Genomic DNA, 23,337 nt, shown 5'->3' with positions numbered 1-23,337 from the left:
TGCTCCCTTCTCTATCTGAGCTGCCCTTTCCTCTAGAATGCCCGGCTGGCCACTAAGCTATGGAGTAATCCTCCTGGTGCTGATCTCAGCTATTCTTGGGTATTAATCTCATACTTTGTTACTTTATATCCCCCAGATGAATGCAATCTTTCTATGTCTATCCCTCTCTTTCTGACTCATTTCGCTTAGCATGATACTTCCCATGTTGTACCACTTGTATGTAAATTTCATGACTTCATCTTTTCTAAGAGCTACATAGTACTCCATTGTGTAGATGTACCAAAGTTTCTTTAACCAGTCATCTGTTCTTGGGCATTCAGGTTTCTTCCAGTTTCTGGCTATTGTAAAGAGTGCTGCAATGAACAAACAAGTGCAGAAAGGCAGATTTTTTTAATCAGGTTCTTTTGAGGTTCAACTCTCAGTAGCAATATTCCTCATTGGGCATTTTATTTGCACAGTGTACACATGCTTATAAACATAGTTGAGTCCTGCTACAATAGTGACTTTGGAGGAAGAAGAGAAGTTTGCTTTGAGGGAAGAGCTCCCCCAGGTTCAGAGTAAAAAAGGGCAGGAATGTTGGATCTTGAAGGAGCTGAGTAACTCCATAATTTGTGAAAAATCTGAGTTTTCTTGGGACTGGCTTTTTTGGGGGGATGGGCATACCCATTGGTGCTCAGGTGCTACTTCTAAGTGCTCAGGGGGATCAGTGAGTGGCAGGGATCGAATCTGGGGCTCCCACATGAAAAGCATCCCTGCAAGTGTCTAACTTATCTCCAGACTCAATTAAAGCAACTTGGCTATAATAACTATCCAGCATCCCACCCTAACAAGGGGCATGTGATAGAGAAGGATGGCCTGGAGTGGCCTATAATTTGATTAATAAATGCAACTTTTCCTGACTACGTTAGGGGAATGTAAAGTAAAGTAAAGTAAAGGCCCTCCCGTTGATCATCGATTTGCTCGAGCGGGCCCAGTAACGTCTCCATTGGAGACTTTGTTGTTACTGTGTCTGGCATATCGAATACTCTCGGTAGCTTGCCGGGCTCTCCGAGAGGGGCGGAGGAATCGAACTCGTGTCGGCCATGTTGGCTGCGTGCAAGGCAAACGCCCTACCCGCTGTACTATCGCTCCAGCCCTGAGTGATTTTTTTTGATCTATGAAAAGGTGCTACATTCTTTGGTTAATACAGAATCAGTATTTATGAAATGCACCTCTCGTGGGAGAGATCCTACTGTATCGTGATTATTCAGAACTGTTGAGGATTTTGACATATGGCAGTGTCGTGGGGCAGGGAATCTGCTTCCAAGGCCACAGTAGCAATTAACAACGGAGTGCGTTGGTCAGCAGAGCTGTGTGGTAATCCCCCATCCACACTAGTAATCTTGTGTTGTTGGTCACATCTGTTAGAATCATAGGTCATGGAATAAGATGCTGGAAAGGTCGTTTTGTCTAGATGTTTGCCTTACAGGAGCTAGGGATTAGCATGTCCTTGTGAAAGACAGGCAGCATTTGTCAGCAAGAGTAAATCAAGTGCACAAGTGGGAAGGAAGCAAGGGTAAATGAGGGAGGAGAGAATCTAGGATCTCAGAATGGGATCTTCTTATTTGACCACTTTGTTTTTATTTCTGTTTCTAATGAAAAGTATAAAATAATTTCGGATATAACTTGGCCTCTGGAGCACAGAGTGAAAACTTTGTTGGATCAATGATTAAATGAAGTACTGATACACATTTCTAAATCACTCTATAGCTTACAAAGTGCTTTCATTTATCTTATTTTACCCAACTGAGGACTCTCCAGGCTGGGTTAGAAATAGGATTCTGTAGCCACTTTCCATGGATACACCCCATGAAAATCAGCAGTGTTAAATTGTCATCCTCACTGTCACCACAAGGTCACAACCAGATTCCAGTCTCTTGCCTTCTTCTACTTTCACCATAGAATGATAAATGATAAATAATAGAGAGGTTGACTCAATTGGGCATTCCTTCTGATGACCAGTGTTCAGTGTCACAGGACAGTAAAAATAGACTGTGAGGGCAAGGAGGTTCTCAGTAGCAAACTGAGCTCATCAAAATGTTCTTTTCCTGGGCAGGCTCGAATGCCATGGCCTTTAGGAAAGCCTTGACTGTCCAGCCACAGGCATCACCTACTTGCTGTACCCAGCTTTCCCTGGGGAGTGAACTCTTGGCTTCAGCATCAGACACAGAATCTGCCATTAAAGGACATGGGTGGGTTGGTGTTTGGGAGGACGGTTTCTTTTGAGACATGATATCACCAGCAGACTGTATATTGTTGGTGAGGTGTTTGGACAAAGCAGAACTTGCTGTCATTTCTGCATCCATCAAGAGGCACAACCTGGCGACACTGTGATGTGTCTGGAGAGCCAGAGAGTGAAATAGTGAAAGTGGTAAGGAAGAGTCACATTTTCTGCATTAAAGATACTTTATGGGTGCAGAGAGATAGTACATTGGTCAGGTTACTTATCTTGCCCACAGACGATCAGCGTTCAGCCCTGGGCAACACATATGGTTCCTTAGTCCCCTCTAGGAGTGATCCCTGAGTGGGAGCCAGCAGTAAGTCCTGAGCACTGCCAGGTGTGCCCCCCTTCAACCTTTAATCCTCTCTCAAAGTGATTTGCTATCGATTATAATGGAATTTCTCCCCCACTTATACCATATGTGTGTACTGTGTTAAAATAAAGATAAAAGGAAACACTGAGTACTATTAAGAAAGTTTGAGGGTCCTAGTCGACCTTTTCATCAGTCACAGAGAAGCAAAACCATTTTATAAGAGACACAAAAATATATCTCTTAAGATATACCCATTAATATTTTCTGTCCTTTTCAAGAAAGTTTCTATTTGAAGTATATGGTGAAGGAAAATGCTTTAAATTAAGGTAGAAAAGAACTTGGATAATGGACATTTTTCTATTGGAAGAAAATCTATCAAATCATTGATTCTATTTAAAAAATGTTCCCCCCTTTTCCTGACTTTTTGTAGTTGTTGCAGTGATTGGCAGTGAACACATTTGATCACAGTGCTTATGTACACTTGATGGTCGTGTGCTGGAGCTCACACTTTGTTATGAGCTTTTCTCTTTCTTTTTCTCTTTTTTTTGGCTCTTTGGGTTACACCTGGTGATGCTCAGGGGTTACTCCTGGCTTTGTACTCGGGAATTACTCCTGGCGGTCCTCAGGGGATCTTAGAGATTGCTGGGGTTCGAACCCTGGTTGACTGCATACAAGACAAATACCCTACCAACTGTACTATTTCTCTGGACCTGGTTCTTGTTCTTTTAAAGCCACAAATCCTAAGAGAAACACAGAAACACCATATATTTTCATGTCAGAAAATGCCAAGCTCTTACAAATGCAGCTTCTAATTTTAAGCTGCTTATGAGTTTCTCAAACCCATTTATTGGCTATAGGTTAAAACCTCTTCGTTAGGAAAAACCTAGAAGTGAAATTTTTTATGTAATTGTTTTTCCTTTATCACTATCACTATCATTCCGTTGTTCATCAATTTGCTCAAGCGGGCGCCCGTAACGTCTCCATTTGTCCGTCACGTGCTAGTGTAGCCTGATGGCATACTGGGGGCTCTTTCACGGTCAGCGGAATGAGGATCATCATTGTTACTGTTTTTGGCATATCGAGTAGTCACGGGTAGCTTGCCAGGCTCTGCCATGCGGGTGGGATACTCTCCATAGCTTGCCGGGCTCTCTGAGAGGGTTGGAGGCTTTTGGGGCAGCCTCTAATCACCTTTACAGGTGTTCCCAGTCAGGTATATATGCGGGCAGGATACTCTCAATAGTCTGCCGGGTTCTCTGAGAGCGAGAACTAGACAGTAAGAGGTCACGTAACCCCATGCTTCCGGGAGCTTGGCTTTATAGTCTCTGGATCTTGGCCTTTGATGGGGTTACACAGCAGTTGGTGGATGTAACTGTCTAGCCACTGGAAGATGGGGGATCTGAGTGAAGGAGGCCCAGTCCCTAACCGAGCAGGCTTGGAGATCTCAGCCCCGGGTCCCGCACACTTGGGTTCCTCTTCCTGTTCTTTCGTGCGTGAGGCTCGTCCAAGCATGTGGAGAGTGGTTTTAGCATGGCTGTGGCTGGGTCCTGGAGGTCTTCAGCTGCTCTGCTTACTGCTCTGGTTAGGGCAGAGAGGGAAACTCAACCCTTTTCCTTTATAAAATACTCAAAATATTCACTGCGTGAAATTGAGGTAATTGTGATAAACATAAGTAATTATGAACAGTGTCACAAAAAGTTTTCTGGTCACTGTGAAATTCCCTAGCCTATAACATTTTTAATTTAAATCTGTGATCAGTATGCTATAACTATATCTTAAATTTTTTCGGGACCTTTTTTGCTTGTTTATATTGTGCGGCCATATTTGGAGGTTAGTAGACTGGCTCAGGGCATGGGGATTATTTGTGCTCAGGGCATTATTTAGTGACAAGGACAGAACCCAGAACTCCAGCATGCTGTTTGTACTCCAGCCCTTTGAGCTATCACACTGGTTCCATTATCCTTCTTTTTCTAAAGATATTAGAGCTGGGAAGATTGTGCAGCAGGCAGGGTGCATGTTTTGCACGTGGCTATCTGGGTTCGATCCTGGCACCCCATATGGTCCTCTGAGCACCACCTGGAGTGATCCTTCAGTTTAAATCCAGATGTGAGCCCTGAGCACCGCCAAGTGTGGCCCCAAACCCAAAACCAATAAAGCAAAAAAAGCGATATTGTGTATATTTTATTGTAATTTGTGTGTGATAACATAGATGATACTTGATATGAGAGGGAAGATTTGCCTTTGCAGATAAATATATTCTGATTACTTGTGGGTTGTGGTCTGTAGAGTCACAGTTTAGTAAATACAGTACTCCATAGGAATCCATAAGCTCTCGTCCTCTGGACTTGTGAATTCTTGGGAAAAAATTGCTTCCACATGTTCCTCAAACTACTTAAGATTTTTGACTGGTTGGTGGTCTATTGATTCTAAATATTTGACCTGTCAAAATGCCATCTTTAAACTCCAGTGATGCAGAGAGATTTGAAATTAGCTGGGGCTGAATTTATTACAGAACAAAGGGAGGTGATGATTAACACACCCATCTGAGCAGTGGGGATAGGGTGGATAGGGGAATAATCCTTAAATGGATTAGATGCCATGATCCTAAAACCACATTATCTGAGTGCTGGTTCCTTGCCTAGAAAAGGGGAGAGTCCAAACACTGATGACTTTTAAATGACAGTGTTTCTCTGTGAGACTGAGCTTAGGGACCCTGGGGTGGAGAGTTGAGGGTTAATTGGGAAAAATGTCTTTATACTTTTCCTGTGCAGAGTTAAGAACCTAGGGCTACGTGTGTGTAGTGATTCTTAAAAGTGAGGGTCCACTCACTGCTATACATACAATGACCATTTTGCCTGCCTGGGTGGAGAATAAAGTGGAAGTACATGTTATGACTTATTTTTTTAAAAGTTCATAATACTATGATTTGATTTTTATTTTACTGGGGATCCAGGACTTAATTTTTATGGGCCAGAGAGATAGTATAGTGGGTAAAGTGATCCACTTGCATAAAGACCACGGTTTGATTCCTGGCACCCTTGTGGTCTCTAAGTACGGAGCCAGGAATAAGCCCTGAGTACTACTGGCAATTGTGCCTTCTCCCAAAGAGATTAATTTTTTAAAATCATGAACTAGGAATAACACAATTCTTTGATTTATTTTTTTGAGTTCGATTCCTCCGCCCCTCTCGGAGAGCCCGGCAAGCTACCGAGAGTATTGGATATGCCAGACACAGTAACAACAAAGTCTCCAATGGAGACGTTACTGGGCCCGCTCGAGCAAATCGACGATCAACGGGAGGGCCTTATTATTTTTTTGAAAAATACATTCCTGTAGGCTACTTTTAGAACTGGTATAGAGCAGCCAAGAAGATTAAGCCAATAATATGCTGTTGAGCTAAAAGGCAAACATCACAGGCAGATTTTCTCCAATCACAGATGATTTCTGGTTAACTCTGAGCACTCTATGTAATTCCAGGGAAATGTGTCTTTGTAAGACAAACACACTGACAGAGCACTCCACCCACTTTCTGATGAATTTTCTCACTGTGTTGTCTTTTCTCTGCCATCTCCTGAGGACTTTCTGAAAACTATGGATTATTCAAGACAGCGTGATACAATAGCATGCCTGGAGTTGACTGAAGGGGCCTCCTAGAGAAGGACACCCCTTCTCGGTAGGAAGCTGGCTGTTAGGAAAGTCGTTCCTGGGAGGAGGAGGAGCACCTGACTCACAAGCCCAGGTGCTTAGGAAATCTGTCACTCTGAGAGAGGCCAGGACTCGGTGCCATGCCCAGAGTTCTAAATACAGTTCAGGCTGGGTCATCATGACAGATGCTGCACTGGCACCACGTCGGGGACTGAAGTGGGAGCTCTGAGGGTGTCTAAATGCCATGGACCCTTGCCTGAAGTCTCGCTGGGCTGGGCTGGGTTGGGAGTGGGAAGGCCGTGGCAGTGATGAAAGTTTGGGGGAGGAGACCAGGAGCCACCTTGGCAAGGACATCCTGTTGTTCCACGGTGGGGGGAGACCAGCACTCCTCCGAGGCAGAGACAGCGGTCATTCCCCCAGCGGTGTGAGAAGGTGTTTGTTTCTGAATTGCTGACACACTTGGAGAACATTATCTCTTCAAGGGTCATTCTGGCCCTGCAAGGTAGGCAGGCTGGGAAAAACAGAGATTTTCTAGAGCCAAGGTTTGGGCTGAGGAGCAAGTGGTGAAGTAACCTGGCCAAGACGACTCTGGAGTCAGAAATGGAGTGAGGAATCACATGTTGACTTTATGGTTCCCAAGTCAGCCTCTGATTTAAAAAAACAAAAAAAGGTCAGCGTTGGGCAATTTCTTAACTCTCTCCCACCATCTTCTTGGCCTTCATCAAAAACCTGTTCTGAGATTAGCATCTTTTGACAACTCTCTTGTGGGAAGGACTGTACAAGAAGGAAAGAGACAGAAGAGAGCAGGGAGGTGAAGATTTCCTGCAGAGGTCGGGGATGTGAGGATTCTAAGTTTTGAGAATATCTCAAGCCAGATTTGGTGAATTGTAATTAGAAAGCCTTTGCTTTATAGAAATAGTTCATTTGTTTTTGTTTGGGGGCCAGAACTAGCGTTGCTCAGGGCTTTGCACATAGACATTACTCTTGGTGGGGCTCAGGGGACCATATGAGGTGTCTGGGCTCACACCTGGGTGGGCCTCATTCAAGGCAAGTACCCTACCTACTGTATCACCACTGCTGCCCTAAATATGTAAAGTTTAATGGCGAATCCCAGGATATTCGTTCCATTTTCCATGCTGCTGTCCTCTGCGTCCCTCCCATCCACCCCCCCCCCCCCCCCCCCCCAGAGCATTCCTTTTGGTGGTAATGCATTTGATTCAGACTTTCTGAAGGTGATGTGGGACTGGGGATGACTTCAAACTTTGGAGGAGAAGAGAGCTAGGTCCTTTCTTTTCCTTTATACTTCTGAACAAGTGGTACAGGGCATATTTCCTTGGTCAGCTCTCAATGTTCTTACTTTTCAAAAAGATTCAAATACCCAATTATCAGCCTCACTTTCGTGTTCCCTTGGAGATTCCATCAGGCCCTAGATTTTTTTTGCCTTGCTACTGTATATTTTCCTTTCTTGAGCTGGAGAGTACAAGTGCTTTTGACAAGACTGTCAGTTTGGGGACAAGAGGTCCTGCTTCCTTGAAGCTCTTTCTCCCTTTCCTGAGGCACTGCTTTGGGGATGTTTCTTTAGCCAAGGTTTATCTTGTTGCTCCTTTTTTCCAGGCTAGTGTTACCTTCCTGTTTCCTCACTGAAGATGAGCATAATATCCGTTCTCATTTGTTATTCTCTTATCTTTTGTTTGTTTGGGGTCCTCATCTGGCAGCTTTCAGGGGGTGCTCTTGGCAGTGCTTGGGAACTGAACCAAGGGCCTCACAGAATGCAAAGCAAGTGCTCTATGACTGAACTCCATCCGAGGCTTCATGCTGTTACTGTCTCTCTAAAATTAGAGTCATTGCCGTTCACAAAGTAGGGCAACCACGCAGACCAGAAGAGCAACACTTAATGTTAGACTCATATAAAATTAGGCCTTCTGAGCTGACATTTGGGCTGGAGTGATAGCACAGCGGGTAGGGCGTTTGCCTTGCATGCAGCCAAAATGGCTGACACGAGTTCGATTCCTCCACCCCTCTTGGAGAGCCCGGCAAGCTACTGAGAGTATTTCGCCCGCACGGCAAAGCCTGGCAAGCTCCCCGTGACTTATTCGATATGCCAAACACAGTAACAATTGTCACAATGGAGACGTTACTGGGCCTGCTCGAGCAAATCAATGAACAACAGGAGGACAGTAACAGTGACAGAGTTGACATTTTAGGTCCCCTCTCTGCCTTTCTATCATTTCTCCTTCTAATACCACTCAATTTTGATAGTTTTGACTCTGAGACTTATTTCTTCACCATATATTCTTTTTTGTTCTATAGTTAAAACTTTCTTCGTGGGGGTTTACTTTCCTCCATTTGAAAGAGCACAAACCTTGTTACTCCTTCTCAGATATGAACAGGAACATGACTGGGAGGAAAGCTCACGCCCTGTGATTGCCTGCTTTTCAAGTGAAGGACAGAACTAGTACTTCATAAACTTCATTGTGTACTACTGAGATAGCACACGGGATACTACTGAGAGTCACAAGCATCTCAATGACTTTAGATTAGGAAATTTACCCAGAAAGTCACTTGCTTCAAGTCATACACCTGGGTCTGTGGAATTCTAAAGAATTTTTCTTCTTCCTGGAACCATCTCCATAAAACCCACCTCTTTGTATGTGGACATTCTGTCTGGTGGGGTCTGGAAGTATCAACAGTCACCTGTGCAGCATGCCATTATTATCTTAGTTCCTAAGGAGAGAGGTTCTATGCCACACCTCTCTCAGGGTCATCGGCTTGAGCATTTGTTAAGAACCTTTTTTCCTCTCATTTTATCTTCATAACCATAAGCACCTTTCCTTCTTCTAGTCATATGGAGGAAAATTGGTAGCTAGAATTTTTAAGATGCTGCGATTGCTTCACATAGATGTGACTGAATTTACTAAACTCAGTGACTTGGAAAGATTTTAGTTCAGATAGTGCCAGTTAAAAAATTTTTAAAAAAATTATAACACCATGATTTACCAAGTTGTCCATAATAGAGTTGTTTAGGCCTTAAATGTTCCAGCCCCAACCCCACCACCAGTGTGTCCTTCCCCGACCAATGTCTAAGTTTCCCATCTGTCATCTCAGTCTGCCCTCTTGAAGACACAAACAGATTTACTGTATATTGTTTGTCACACACAAAAGCAAATGGAATTATCAAATCTTAGATCAATAGGAGTAGATTTTTAAAATTTAATTTCATTTTTATAGAGTTGTTCACAACAATTTATTAAATTCAACATTCCATCAACAATCTCACCACCATTACACATTCTCACCACCATTATTTAGAATTTTCCCAACCACCATCCAAGCCTGCCTCCATAGCAGGCCCTAAATAATTTGTTTTATATTGCTTGTTATGAATAATCCACTAAAAATGATCAAAAAATTTCCTTAGAAGAAAGTGTGTGAAGATTGTTGTATCTCACCCTGGAGCCATTAAGCCCTTGTATAAGAGATTACTAACATGTTGTTACAGGTTAGGCTGGGTGCTATTTTATTTTTTATTGTGATCACTTGTCTTCTCTTTACACCCTATCCACTGTGGTGTGCTACTCCTGGTACATCGGTGGTGTAGAGTATGAGATGTTGCTCCAGGAATTCTAAAATTTTAAATAGGGTGATACAACTGAAGTTAAATTTTTAAGTGGATGGTGACTTTGGGGTCTGGAGGCATCTCTGCAGCTTGTTGCTCTCAGGAAAGATTTATTTGTGAGTCTGTGGATCATGGCCATTAATGAGCTTATATGGCGCCAGAGGCAGTTTGTGGGTATGGCTATCAAGTTCCGGGAATAACAGGGAGATGCTTGGAGAGCTCATTTCTGACTCCATGAGATCCTGAAGATTTTGGTCACAAAACCTGAATACCTGAGTTTTTCAACAGATTCACTCATGGATGAGGCTTATCCCAAGCCTGTGGAGATAGGCCATGAGCATGGTGGTGATTGGGTTCTGGAGGATTTTGACTACTGGTGCTCTGTTTGGGTGGGTTGTGGGCTCACCCACCCCCTAATAGGAGTCAAGCTGTGATCGTTATTATATCTCACAATAATGTTACTAACGTCCTTTTCTGTGGATCTGCTGTGCTGGTTATTGCTAGTTGAGTCTTCTTTATTATTTATTAGGCTCATTGAATTTTGTGGTTTTCTATGCAACTTTCTAGTAAGATTTGCTGTGATGCCACTGGACTGACAGAACTATGAAATTTTGAGTTGTCTTTAGACCATATATGCTGCTGCATGGTCTAGGATCTAGAACCATTTAGTGGCTTGGCACTTGGAACCTTTGATGAGGTTCAGTTTCTAATTTGTTTCTAATTTGGAGGGTGTCAGGTATGGCTGTGGGTTTCTGTGACTTCAAGCAGAAATGGGATTCTGCTCAGCACCATTCTGACAAGGCCCCAGAGTTCTCAGCCCGGGTCAGTCTACCTGGGAAAATTTGGTGGTATCATGATCTTTTGGAGATATGACGTTGGGTATTTTTCTGCTGTCTGCCAAGTATGAAAGGAAACTGACAAGTATGAAAGGAAAAGTTAGCGATAGTTTGGATGAGTTCTCATCAGTACTTTGAAGGGGAAACTGTTGGGATTTCACTGGGTACATAGTGTTAAATTAGATGCCACATTCCTACGGATATAATAATGTTATGTTGATCTAGATGAAAGCAAAGTGTCATTTGACATTGACAGTGATCTTTATCTATCTCATTTGGATGTTTGCCAAGGTAGGACTGGGAACAGAAGTAAAATACAATGAAAGGAGAATTTAAAAAAAATTTTTTTTTATTAACTTTTTTTTTTTTTAGTGAAACACCATGAGGTACAGTTGTAGATTTACAATTTTTTTTGTGCTTGGGTTTCAATTATACAATAATCAAATACCCATCCCTCCACCAGTGCCCATTTTCCACCACCATGGATAATATTTCTCCCAGCCCCATCCCTCCCATCTCACCCTGCCTCTGTGGCAGGGCAATCCCCTGTGTTCTCTCTCTCCTTTTGGGTGTTGTGGTCTGCAAAAGAGGCTTTGAGTGGCAAACATGTTCCGTCCATAGTCTATTTTCAACACGCATCTCCCCTCCTGGGAGGATCCTCCAAACACCCTTTATTTGGTGCTCCCTTCTCTATCTGAGCTGCCCTGAAAGGAGAATTTTTACACTTAATAATAACTTGATGAAGAAACCTAAATTATTCTTGAATTCTCCTGCTATTGAGAAAGAAAATTCTCATTTGACCCTCATTTGACAAAAGAACTTGACGATGTTTCAGTTACTTTAGAGTTATCTACAACAAAGAGTAGCTGGAGAGTTTTTCCTGCCATTTCCAAGTTCTGTAGAGTAGAGAACATACAGTTCTGTAGTTCTAGTTCTGATAACTGGACAGCACTGTGTAGTGGAAAGAATACGATGTCAGATTCCTATACCACTATTTATTTAGTGTGAGAAAAGTCTTTTTAGTCTTGCCAAACCTTCATTTCCTCATTGTTAATTGGTAGCAATAATGACCACTCCATAGGGTTATGGTGAAAATTCCATGAGATTATGTATCTGCCGTGGTGTTTGTCACTTCTCTTCTTTGCTTCCACCTTCAAAACATGCTGGAATAGCAGAGGCTGAATCTTTTAATGGCATTGAGTCTTTAATCAACAAGAAATAGAAATAACAATTACTGGTGCCACTTGTTTGTGAAGCCTCTTTAAAAGGCTTAGATTCCCAGATGACTTTGGGATCTTGGCTCCGATTGTGTGTGTATCACTGGCAGAGTTGGTGGTGGAGAGTGCTTTAGGCAGATGAAAGATATGTGCACTTGGTCTTCTTAATTGGCTAATTGGCATGAGAATTGCAGGCTTCAGATTACCCACCTTCTTTTCCCAAATAGAACTTGGAGGGCACAAAGAGCTCAGACAGTTCATTCCATTACTAAAGTCACCTAACAGGCTCGTTTGAGTATTTGTATCATCATAGGTTTAGTTTAATCCAACCTGGGTTATAGTTCATTCCCTTGAAGCTCTGGACTGGGTATCAAATTTGGGCTCAGTCCGTACTGAGGTTCATGCCAAACGCGCTGCTTCTACCATATTTAGAATTATCTATGAAAAGTTTCATCACCACTTTTTATACTAAGCTACTTGATAAAATCTGACATCCCAGAATCATTTTCCACTGAAGGGATACCCTGGAAATAGGAGTTTACTTAAGCCCAGTACATAGAGTGATGCTGAGGTTTGAAGCTTTTGATGACCTTCCTGGGGTGAAAGAGCCAAAAGAGGACTGTGAGAGTCTTCTGATTGGGAATTTTAATATTCAGAAGTAAGCCAAGAAGATGCTGACTTGCCAATAACACGGAGAAAGTGCTGCTCAATGTAGTCATGTCCAAGTCATGGGCAGAAAAAATTACTTTGCATCTGAGATGGGTCTTTGTCCTTAAGTTATTTCAAACTGTCTTCTCCCTGTGGCAAAATATGACAGCCGAGTCTGGTGTTATGTTAGTGGCACTGTGCATTCAATTTCAGAAAATTATACACCTCTTTCTTAGCTATTCTTTTTCACTCATTTCCCATCTCAAATTCAGGGTATAACCATGTTGTATGGGAGACTTGACAAAATATGAAACTCAGCTTATGAAATACAGAGTCTGAAAGACGAGACAGAGCTATCACCATTAAAAGAAAACACTATCTAAGTACCACAAAGATTAGCCCAGAGAGGCACCTGAATACCACTGGGTGTGGCCCACAAACCAAAAAGGAAAACAAAGAATAAAAATAGCATTGGTATAAAAAATATATTCTAAACTCTACATATCATACTCAGATAAACCTCCTGAAGCAGGGACTTTTATTTTTTCTCTGTCCTGAGAAATCAAAAGAGTGGCTGGTACTTAGTACATGCTAAATAAATATTTATTTACTAGAAAAAAATGTGAATATTCTAACTCTGTCTCTAATCTTGCTTCCTCTATTCTTTAAGTATTCCAAGTAGTGGCAATACCAGCATACTTGTAGTTCTTGGAGAATGAAATTTCCTTATTCAGAATATTGCCCTGCTTAAATTAGCTTTTTGAGTCACACTGGCAATTCTCAGGGGTTACTCCTGGCTCTGCACTTAAAAATTACACTTGGTGATGCCTGGGAACCATATGAGATGCCGGGGATCGAACCTAGGTCAGGTGCATGCAAAACAAATGGCTTACCTGCTGTACTATTGCTCTGGCACCTGCTTGCTCTTATTGAACTCATAAAACACATTCTCAAATGTCATCTTGTCAGGACTTTTCTATCTTATAGTCATTGACTTGCTTGCTCTTCAAAACTCCTGAATTCTTGGTCTTTCATTTTTCTAAGTGCTCCTTACAGTTAGTCTTCTTTAACCATTTATATGTCGTTTACATCAGACTTTGAGCTCCTTTAAATAAAAAAATTCATTATCTATATCATGTTTTCACTCATTAACATATTACCTGGTCTATACAGAGTAGACGTGTTTGGTTAAATAAGAAGGGAATTAAATATAGTTTAAAGGGTCTGGAGAGATGGAACAGCAAGTAGGGCATTCGCCTTGCACACAACAGACCTGGGTTCGATTCCCAGCATCCCATATGGTCCCCTGAGCACCACCAGGAGTAACTCCTGAGTGCAGAGCCAGGAGTAACCCCTGTGCATCGCCAAAAAGCAAAATATATATATATATGTATATATATATACATATATATAGTTTCAAAAGTCTTCAATCCTTAGAAGGTAGAATTAATGTGTAAGTATCATATAAAATAGAGATACTAATAATAACATTAAGTCAAAGCATTAAGTTAATTTGGTTGGCATGCCATTTCAATTGTGAGGATACTCAAAGTAATTGAAAGTGTTGCATAACTGTTGGTTGTGTTTGCTAGGATTGAAACTAGTATATGATCTTGGGGAGACATACTCATAGGATCAGGAAGCAGAGGAATTTCTTTATAGCCATGCTCTTTTCAACTTTTCCCTAGTTTCATTGGTGGGCATAGAAATATATGCTGTGTCTTCTTCATCATACAGAGTGTTGTATTAGATTATGTGTAAACTATAAATTTAGAAAATTTTATTATTAATATTTTACATTGAGGATTTAACTCATCTTAAACGAAATTACATTCTGTGGGAATTTAGTGTTAGAGTACCAATGGAAACAGATCAGACTTAGAAGGAATCACATATATATTAATGGCTAGAATCTTATTCTTTAGAAATTTGGGGGACTCGGTATAGTCACATTGGTTGGACTTCTGAGTCCTATGCTGTTCTCCAGTAACTTGTAACCAGCTCCATATAACCGGCTCCATGTAGTTCTCTGTTTTCTCCTTTATTTCCTTAATTATATGTAACATTGTTTAAATTTCTGATTTGTAGAAGTATCCCCTTTTAAATACTATTTATAGGAAACTTTCTGATAGTCTACAGGTTTTTTGGAGTTCCTAATGGTTATTTTTATAAAGGCAAGAAGGCACAAAACACCAGGAATAGCAGAAGATCTCTTTAAACACAAAGTTGTGATTTACAATCTTCAAGAGACTATATTTCTAAATGGATGAATTGCTTTGTAGTTCTGCATTCTGTATTCAGAGGCTTAGTTATATTCTTTAACTTGATGATAGATCCTGATTAATAGCTGAATTTATTGATTGTAATGCATATTTAGCAAAATTATTGTTTATAAATGTATTTTTACAAAGGATTGAATTTAAGTTTTATCCAGAATGCTGATAATAATTGATATTTTAAGGGCAACACTTAAAGTGTTTTGTGGCATACTTTACCTTATTGTTAGACTTAATGACGCTAGGAATTTCTTTTTTTTTTGTCACTCTAGGTATTTTTGTTAAAAGATAGTAAAAATATATTTATTTTTTTATAATCTATGGCAGCTAAGAAATAACTGAGGATGAATGATTAGCATCATCCTCAAAACTATTTTTTAAAATTTTTTTTAAATTTTTAGTGGAACACCATGAGGTACAGTTGTAGATTTACAATTTTTTGTGCTTGGGTTTCGATTATACAATGATCAAATACCCATCCCTCCACCAGTGCCCATTTTCCACCACCATGGATAATATCCCTCCCACCCCCATCCCTCCCATCTCACCCTGCCTCTGTGGCAGGGCAATCCCTTGTGTTCTCTCTCTCCTTTTGAGTGTTGTGGTCTGCAAAAGGGGCTTTGAGTGGCAAACATGTTCAGTCCATAGTCTACTTTCAACATGCATCTCCCCTCCTCGGAGGATCCTCCAAACACCCTTTATTTGGTGCTCCCTTCTCTATCTGAGCTGCCGTTTTCCCTAGAATGCCTGCCTGGCCTCTAAGCTATGGAGTAATCCTCCTGGTGCTGATCTCAGCTATTCTTGGGTATTAATCTCATATTTTATTATTTTATATCCCCCAGATGAATGCAATTTTTCTATGTCTATCCCTCTCTTTCTGACTCATTTCGCTTAGCATGATACTTTCCATGTTGTACCACTTGTATGTAAATTTCATGACTTCATCTTTTCTAACAGCTACATAGTACTCCATTGTGTAGATGTACCAAAGTTTCTTTAACCAGCCATCTGTTCTTGGGCATTCAGGTTTCTTCCAGGTTCTGGCTATCCTCAAAACTATTTTTAAAAACTTGAATGGTGCATTAATATCATTGTAAATTTGGCTTGAATTATTTATAGAAAAGTCATTGAACTCCATATTTTTCAGGAAATGAAAATGTAGAAACATTCCAGGGAAAAAAGTAATTTTCTCCAAGTATCTTTTTCATGAGCAATGGTGCTTATGCCTCCACAGTTTGCCCATTTCTTTCATAGTAACCATGGACTCTCCAGTACTGTTATAGCCCTCTCTGGATCCTTATGTGACCTACAAGGGAACACATGAATCTGGCAAAAACTATGTGGTGCATTTGTAGTGGCCTCTGATTATTTGGTGCTCAGTTTCTATTTTTTTTTAATCAATACCTTTAAGAGGAACCCATTGTATGCTTCAGTATTTTGAATCTAACACAGCAGTGGGCACATAGTAAGTACTCAATAAAGTAAGTAAAGTAAAGGCCCTCCCGTTGATCATCGATTTGCTCGAGCGGGCCCAGTAACGTCTCCATTGGAGACTTTGTTGTTACTGTGTTTGGCATATCGAATACGTCACGGGGAGCTTGCCAGGCTCTGCCGTGCAGGTGAGATACTCTCGGTAGCTTGCCGGGCTCTCCGAGAGGGGCGGAGGAATCGAACTCCGGTCGGCCATGTTGGCTGCGTGCAAGGCAAACACCCTACCGCTGTGCTATCGCTCCAGCATAAACATGTAATTTATCAACATGAGAAGGTTTTCAAGGCCTTGTGTTGTGTTTAAAATTTTCTGCATTGTGTCTCATATTAGAATTCCATGCTAATAGGTATTTATTGATGGACTTGACTGAATTAGAATGCACTTAATTATTTAACTTCTCAATAAATGTGAATTTGTGTACCTCTTATTTTGTCTTGCTTAACTTGTCATATCCAAACAGGTTTAAAAGTCATGATTCCGGGGTTGAGAGATAGCAAAGCGGGTAGGGCTTTTGCCTTGCATGCGGCCGACCTGGGTTCGATTCCCAGCATCCCATATGGTCCCCTGAGCACCACCAGGAGTAACTCATGAGTGCAGAGCCAGGAGTAACCCCTGTGCATCGCCACGTGTGACCCAAAAAGCAAAAAAGAAAAAAAAGGTTGTGATTCTAATCAAGTTTGTCTGGGTTGTCACTATTAGCAACCACAATGGAGAAAATTCTTCCCTTTTTCAAGTTATTAGAGGTGGAAGAGATTCAAAAGTCTTCCAATTAATATGTCTACTTGCGCAATGAAGAAACAGGTTCACTGTAGTTAAGTGACTTGTTTGACTTACTAATTAATCTGTTGTGGTGCATACCCACTAAATTACAGCTGATATAGTGAATTAAAACTCGTCTCATATTTTCTTGATTCTCTCATTCCTTGCATCAAATTGGTTAATATATATGAATATATGGGGCTGGAGCGATAGCACAGTGGGTAGGGCGCTCGCCTTACAAGCGGCCAACATGGCCGACCCGAGTTCGATTCCTCCGCCCCTCTCGGAGAGCCCGGCAAGCTACCGAGAGTATTCGATATGCCAGACACAGTAACAACAAAGTCTCCAATGGAGACGTTACTGGGCCCGCTCGAGCAAATCGACGATCAACGGGAGGGCCTTTACCTTTACCTTATATGTGCACATATATGTATATATCACTCAGTACTGTGATATCTTTATCGACCCTTCCTTTCCTAAACACATGTAAGAGGAATTGTAAGTTCAGACTTTCTGCATGGCTCTACCTAGAATGTTTGTGTTCAACTTTTTCAGAATTCTAGCACTCAGTTTTGAGAATTTATAATACTTCATTGCCCAAAGAAGAGCAAAATTATTTTTAAAAACTTGTTTAGAGAGGTTTTTGAAAAAATGCACAATATTTGTGATAAGTGAGGTGCTCTTGGAGTTGTAGGAACAAAATGGGGTTTGAGAGTCCACATATCAGGGAACTGGAATTACTGTTTGGCCAAGTGTGGGATGACAAAATGTCTCTGTTACTAAAAGGCTTATAGAGCAAGATTGGGAAAGAGATTTACCACTCAATAGTAGATTTCATCTTAGACCAGTAGCTTTACTTGTCTGGGCTTGAAAGAAATAAAATTGGGTCTGGAGTGATAGTACAGTGGGTAGGGCATTTGCCTTGCATGCGGCCGACCCGGTTTCTTTTCCCAGCATCCCATATGGTCCCCCGAGCACTGCCAGGAGTGATTCCTGAATGCATAGCCAGGAGTCAGCCCTGAGCATCGCCTGGTGTGACCCAAAATGTCAAAGAAAAAAAAGAAAGAAAATTTAGCTCATGTTTAGTCCAGGGTATACAATTATGTGCTTGGGTACAAAAAAACCTAGTTATGAATTATTTTTTATCATGAAGATCTTGACTGGATAAGGGACCATAGATAAAACAAAGATTTTGAGCAGAGGCTTCCCTATTATTTATTTAGGATTTTGGGTCAGTTTTGATGTATACCAAATATATTATATATGAAGGATGAGGAAGTGGGGAGGATGAGATAAATGGAGACGCTGTATGAGATTCTTTCCAGAGATGCTGCTGTGGAATACGATTGAGACAAAAGGAAAATACAAGGGTAAACTGGGATGGATTGTTGTAGACCTGCTACAGTGAGAAAGGATGGCAGGAAGATGGTCTGGGTTCTTATTCTTTCCTTTCTCCATTATTCTCTGTCCAGGACTGATGGTCAGCAATTGAAAACATGGGGGTGGGAGTCATAATACAGAGGGTAGAGCACTTGTCTTGTGCCCCACCAACCTGGGTTCCATACTTGGCCTACCATATGGTCGCCTAAACACCACCAAGGGTGGTTCCTGATTGCAGAGCCAGTGAATCCTTGATCACTGCTGAAAATTTTACAGCATTGAAAATAAAGCTGAAAATTTTACAGCATTGAAATTTCAGCTGTCAAAGTTGTTTTCTGCATCTATTGATCTTTGTGTTTATTTACAAAGGAATCAATAAAAATTCTAGATATTAAGGATCCTTCTTGCCTAGAGAAATGGGTTGTTAGACTTGGCTTGCAGTACTATTTGTCTTAAGAAAATTGTAAAAGTTGATACAAGTTTGTAAAATTCCAGAAATGAAACACTTGTCATTCAGTCCTTAGACATGTACACTTTTATTTTTATTTATTTATTTATTTTTGGCTTTTTGGGTCACACCCAGTGATGCACAGAGGTTACTCCTGGCTCTGCACTCAGGAATCACTCCTGGCGGTGTTCAGGGGGACCATATGGGATGCTGGGAATCGAACCCGGGTTGGCTGCATGCAAGGCAAATGTCCTACCCTCTGTGCTATTGCTCCAGCCCCTAGACATGTACACTTTTAAGAATTACAGAAAATTCTCCTTCTGCTCCTGCTGAGAATACAGAAGACAAAGGAGAAAGGGACCATCTGGCCTAGCATGCCAGCCTTTTATTTGGTTGCTCTCAATTCTACCTTCCTGTTTGGGTCACCCCTCCTCTCTGCTCATACTTCAGAAACCAATCAAGGTGGCTCCTGAACTCATTTATTTCCTTTGTTTCAGCCGCCCTTTTGGGTAACTTTTTCCATATGCCTACATCTTTGCCTCACACAGATCATTTTTTTCCCCATCCAAAATGGCCTGATTGGACTCTTAGGAAAAGTCATTTATTAAAATATATGACAGAGTGTTTGTAAAGATCCCAAACAACTTTTCATTACTTTTGATGACTAGAATATACAAAGAGAAAAAACTATAAAAAGAGAGTGGTTTGCATTTAAGGAGCTTGATTCCTGCACACCCCACCCAGTCCCGTGGAATAGTCTAATCTAGATTTTAGAGTGACAGCCTGTAGCTATTTTTAAAAGTTTGGTATTTATTGATTTTGTTGCCCTGATTTTGCTTCATTCTCTTCAACATATATGATAACTCTGGTACTATTTCTATTGCCTGTTTTGGACCAATTTTTTTCAGCTGTTGCTAAAACTTACTAAATGCCATATGTAATGTTGGAAACACTAAGACTGAAAGAAGGTTGTAAATCACAAAAAACATTCCACAAATAAATAAATACCTGAGAGCTATGCTCCAGAGCTTCCCAATTTTATGCCTCCTTTTGTTCAGCTCTCTAACTGCCCTCTTTCTGTCTTTTATAGAGTCAAAACAATGTAGGGAGCTTAGCAGTTTCTCACCTGAGACTCCATGCTTTATTTTTCAGATTCTGAGCAGAGCACTGGTTCAGACTCCGAGGTGCTCACTGAGCGGACCTCCTGCTCCTTTGACACTCACACTGACCTGGGTCCCGGCGTTGCAGGTACTGTGCCTGCGGCCATGTCATCCATGGAAGAGATTCAGGTGGAGCTGCAATGTGCTGACCTCTGGAAGAGGTTCCATGACATTGGAACAGAAATGATCATCACCAAAGCAGGCAGGTAAGGACACATTTCTTTGAATACTCAGTTTCAAAATAAAACAGAGAATGAGAGTAGGAGTAATTCCATTTTTCTTTTTACTTAATGTGACACATACTTTAACGAAACCAAAGAGACATGGTCTCATCCTTCAGAACAGAAAAAAAAAATCTTATTGATCCTAAGCTGTCTTCATAAAACTAGGTGTTTAAAGAAAAAGAACATGTCGATTCATTGGTGTGTATGCGCATAGAGAAGTTTCCATCAAAAAAAAAGTTAAATGAACATAAAGTATTTTTTGTTTTTTTTCTATTCTAGAACCTCTTTCTCTAAATTTTTGTAGTAAAAACTATTAGAAGGGTTAGCAGGAAGAACAACTTTAGAGAACTATGATCAATCCAATTTCTTTGTTGTTATTTGGGTTTTAGTCTATTCCTGTTTCAGACCTTGAAATATTAGGGCAGGAAAGAAAACAGAAATTAAAGGGAAAAGTTTTTGTTATTTTTTCCTAGTTGGGGCATTAAGGTTGGTTTGGAGAAAGAGGAAATGCTCCTTTTCCTATATGACTTTCAAAGTTTCATTTTGGGCTTTCATTTAATACTGTTAGGTCAGTGTACTCAGTCACTTTTGTTCCTGATATCATTCCCTACACCTCAGTAAATTCAGTTCATCTGAACAGCTTCTTGAATTCATCTATAACCTTATGAGTGAGTTATAGTTGATTCTTGAACTTACCTACAACTCACTTATGAGTGAGTTGTTGGTGATTTCTCTGCTGTGTTTTCTTCTCTATGCCCCTGCCTTCAGAACTGAATATATCTAAGTATTTCCAATGGTGACACACTACGTATGTGTCTTTGTTTAGGTTTAGAAGCTAAGCTATGCTTATCACTTCTATATCGGATTGCCTCTACTGTAGATGTTGTTATATCAACTATGATTGAGTTGTTTTGGAACAAATGAAAAATGCGATGCTATTTTTCTATTTTATGAATTCTCTTTATTCCCTTCCTTTTGTACTCAATGTTTTCCTTGCATTTTATTTTTCTTTCTATATAACATGCCTTTAGATTTTAATTCCAATTTCTATTTTATTAGTTGTACTGATTCTATATAAGTATCTATTATTTTACTTCTCAGAAGATTTTAGTTATCCTGTACATATTTTCACGCTACAAAGTGTAATTCTACTGACTAAGAATGATTGCAACCTACAAAGCCTTCTGTCTTTGATCATACCAATAGAAGCCATATAATCAGCACCATGGACAGAGGAGTCTGTAGGGATTAATGCATTTGAAAGACAATTGGTCTAAATTTAGCCATAAAATCAAACAGAAGCACATCTCATTTTGTGAATATAAAATATTATTTTTTCCTTTGGTTCTGTGATTTACTTGACATACTGTGCTAAAATACTGACAAAGCAATTTTGGTAAGTTTTTAAGAAGTCACTTCAAGAAATAAAATCAGTATTTTAAAGACTATTTTAGAGATTATCTAGTCCCTTTCTTTTGTTTTATAGATGATAGGGTTAATGAATTATATGAGCTTATGCAGCTCATTTATTTTAGAATTTGGGTTTTTGGGAACTAAGGTAGTTCCCCTCCACATCCAAGGCAATATGTGTTTCAGACCCTGTCCCCCAAGCTCCCTTCCCCCGATAAAGTTTTAGTTTAAAAAACATGAGACAAACTTTTCCCTCCCTTCCTCCCTCTCTCCCTCCCTTGCCTTCTTCCTTCCTCTCTCCCTCCCTTCCTTCTTCCTTTCTCTCTCCCTCTCTTCCTTCTTCCTTCCTCTCTCCCTTCCTTCCTTCCTTCCTTCCTTCCTTCCTTCCTTCCTTCCTTCCTTCCTTCCTTCCTCTTGCTCCCTTTCTTTCTTTCTTTCTTTCTTTCTTTCTTTCTTTCTTTCTTTCTTTCTTTTCTTTCTGTTTTTGGTTAAGTTTTTGGGTCACAACTGGTGGTGCTTAGGGCTTACTTTTGGCTTTTCACTCAGAGATGATGCCTGGTGGTGCTCAGGGAACCATATAGAACACCAGGGATTGAATGTGGGTTGGCTTCATGTAAGGCAAACATCCTATCAGCTAGCTATTTGTGGCTCTGAAACCTTTATCTTGAAAGACAATTTTCTTCCTTGTAATTTTTCTAAACAAAAAGAGTAATGTAAGAGTATCACACTACTCTTTTAATGTAATAATGCATTAGTAAATGGCCAGAGGAATCACATTTTTACCTCAGGGAGCATGTGAAAATATTTTCCCTTTATCCTTGGCAAAATGACATCTAACTGTATGACATCTCCTGTATGTATATACAAGGAGATCATAAGCGGTTATTTTTAAGAATGGGAATTGCTGATTTGTAAATTTTAAATTGTGCAATTTAAATGCTTATGCAGAAGTACTCATTTTTTTTTGCCAAGAATTAATGCATATTAAAGTGCCTAGCTTATGCTTGATGTTCCAAATTTGGTTATAAAATTTTATTAGTCTAACATAAGAATTAAATATATAGCTTTTGGGAGGTTTGTTTTTGGGCCAAACTCAGTGATTCTCAGGTGTTACTTATATACCTCGAAGTATCTTAAATGTTGTTAGTAGAAAATAAAGAACAATTACATATCACTATTGACAAGTATTTAAGACAACCACAGTTTCCACTCAAGACCTATGGTCTCTTTAGCACATTCTCTTAAATATGATTATGATGTCATTGACCTATGTCATTAGCTAAGATATTTGCTTTTTGAGTCGCTTTTAATATATAGAGAATGTGTGGCTAGCACAGAAAGCCCTTCATGTAAACAACCAGTGTACATCATTTGCAGTATGGTTGTCTGAGGTCAGGGTATGGTCTCTGGCCATGAAATGGGGCAAAGCCAATTAGGCTGTATGTGAAACAAGTCTGTGACCTTGACCTCATTAGCACTGTGCTCAGCCTGCTTGACTGGCCCCAGATGGTTAAGCTTAGTGCAGCATTTTGTGTACAAGTACCCTAGAGAACATTTAGGATAATCCAAAGTTTTGAACTGCACATTTTTTATGTCTGGTTCCTAAATGAATGACATACCAAGGAACTTGATGTTTTCCTTTTTCTTATAGTAAAAGAA

General features: G+C 40.4%; 1 protein-coding gene across 1 annotated transcript in view; it reads left to right on the top strand.

Moving 5' to 3' along the window:
* Positions 1-23,337, top strand: part of TBX15 (T-box transcription factor 15) — a 144,708-nt gene that overhangs the window by 53,066 nt on the left and 68,305 nt on the right. Inside the window, exon 2 of the mRNA XM_056123190.1 lies at positions 20,037-20,250. Within this exon, the coding sequence (XP_055979165.1) occupies positions 20,037-20,250 (214 nt within the window). The remainder of the gene's footprint in view (positions 1-20,036; positions 20,251-23,337) is intronic.

This window comes from Sorex fumeus, unplaced genomic scaffold (assembly GCF_029834395.1).
Source record: "Sorex fumeus unplaced genomic scaffold, SorFum_2.1 ptg000001l, whole genome shotgun sequence".
Classification (NCBI taxonomy): Eukaryota; Metazoa; Chordata; class Mammalia; order Eulipotyphla; family Soricidae; genus Sorex; species Sorex fumeus.
Note: the sequence above shows the minus strand (reverse complement) of the source record. Positions and strands in the feature narration are given on the sequence as shown.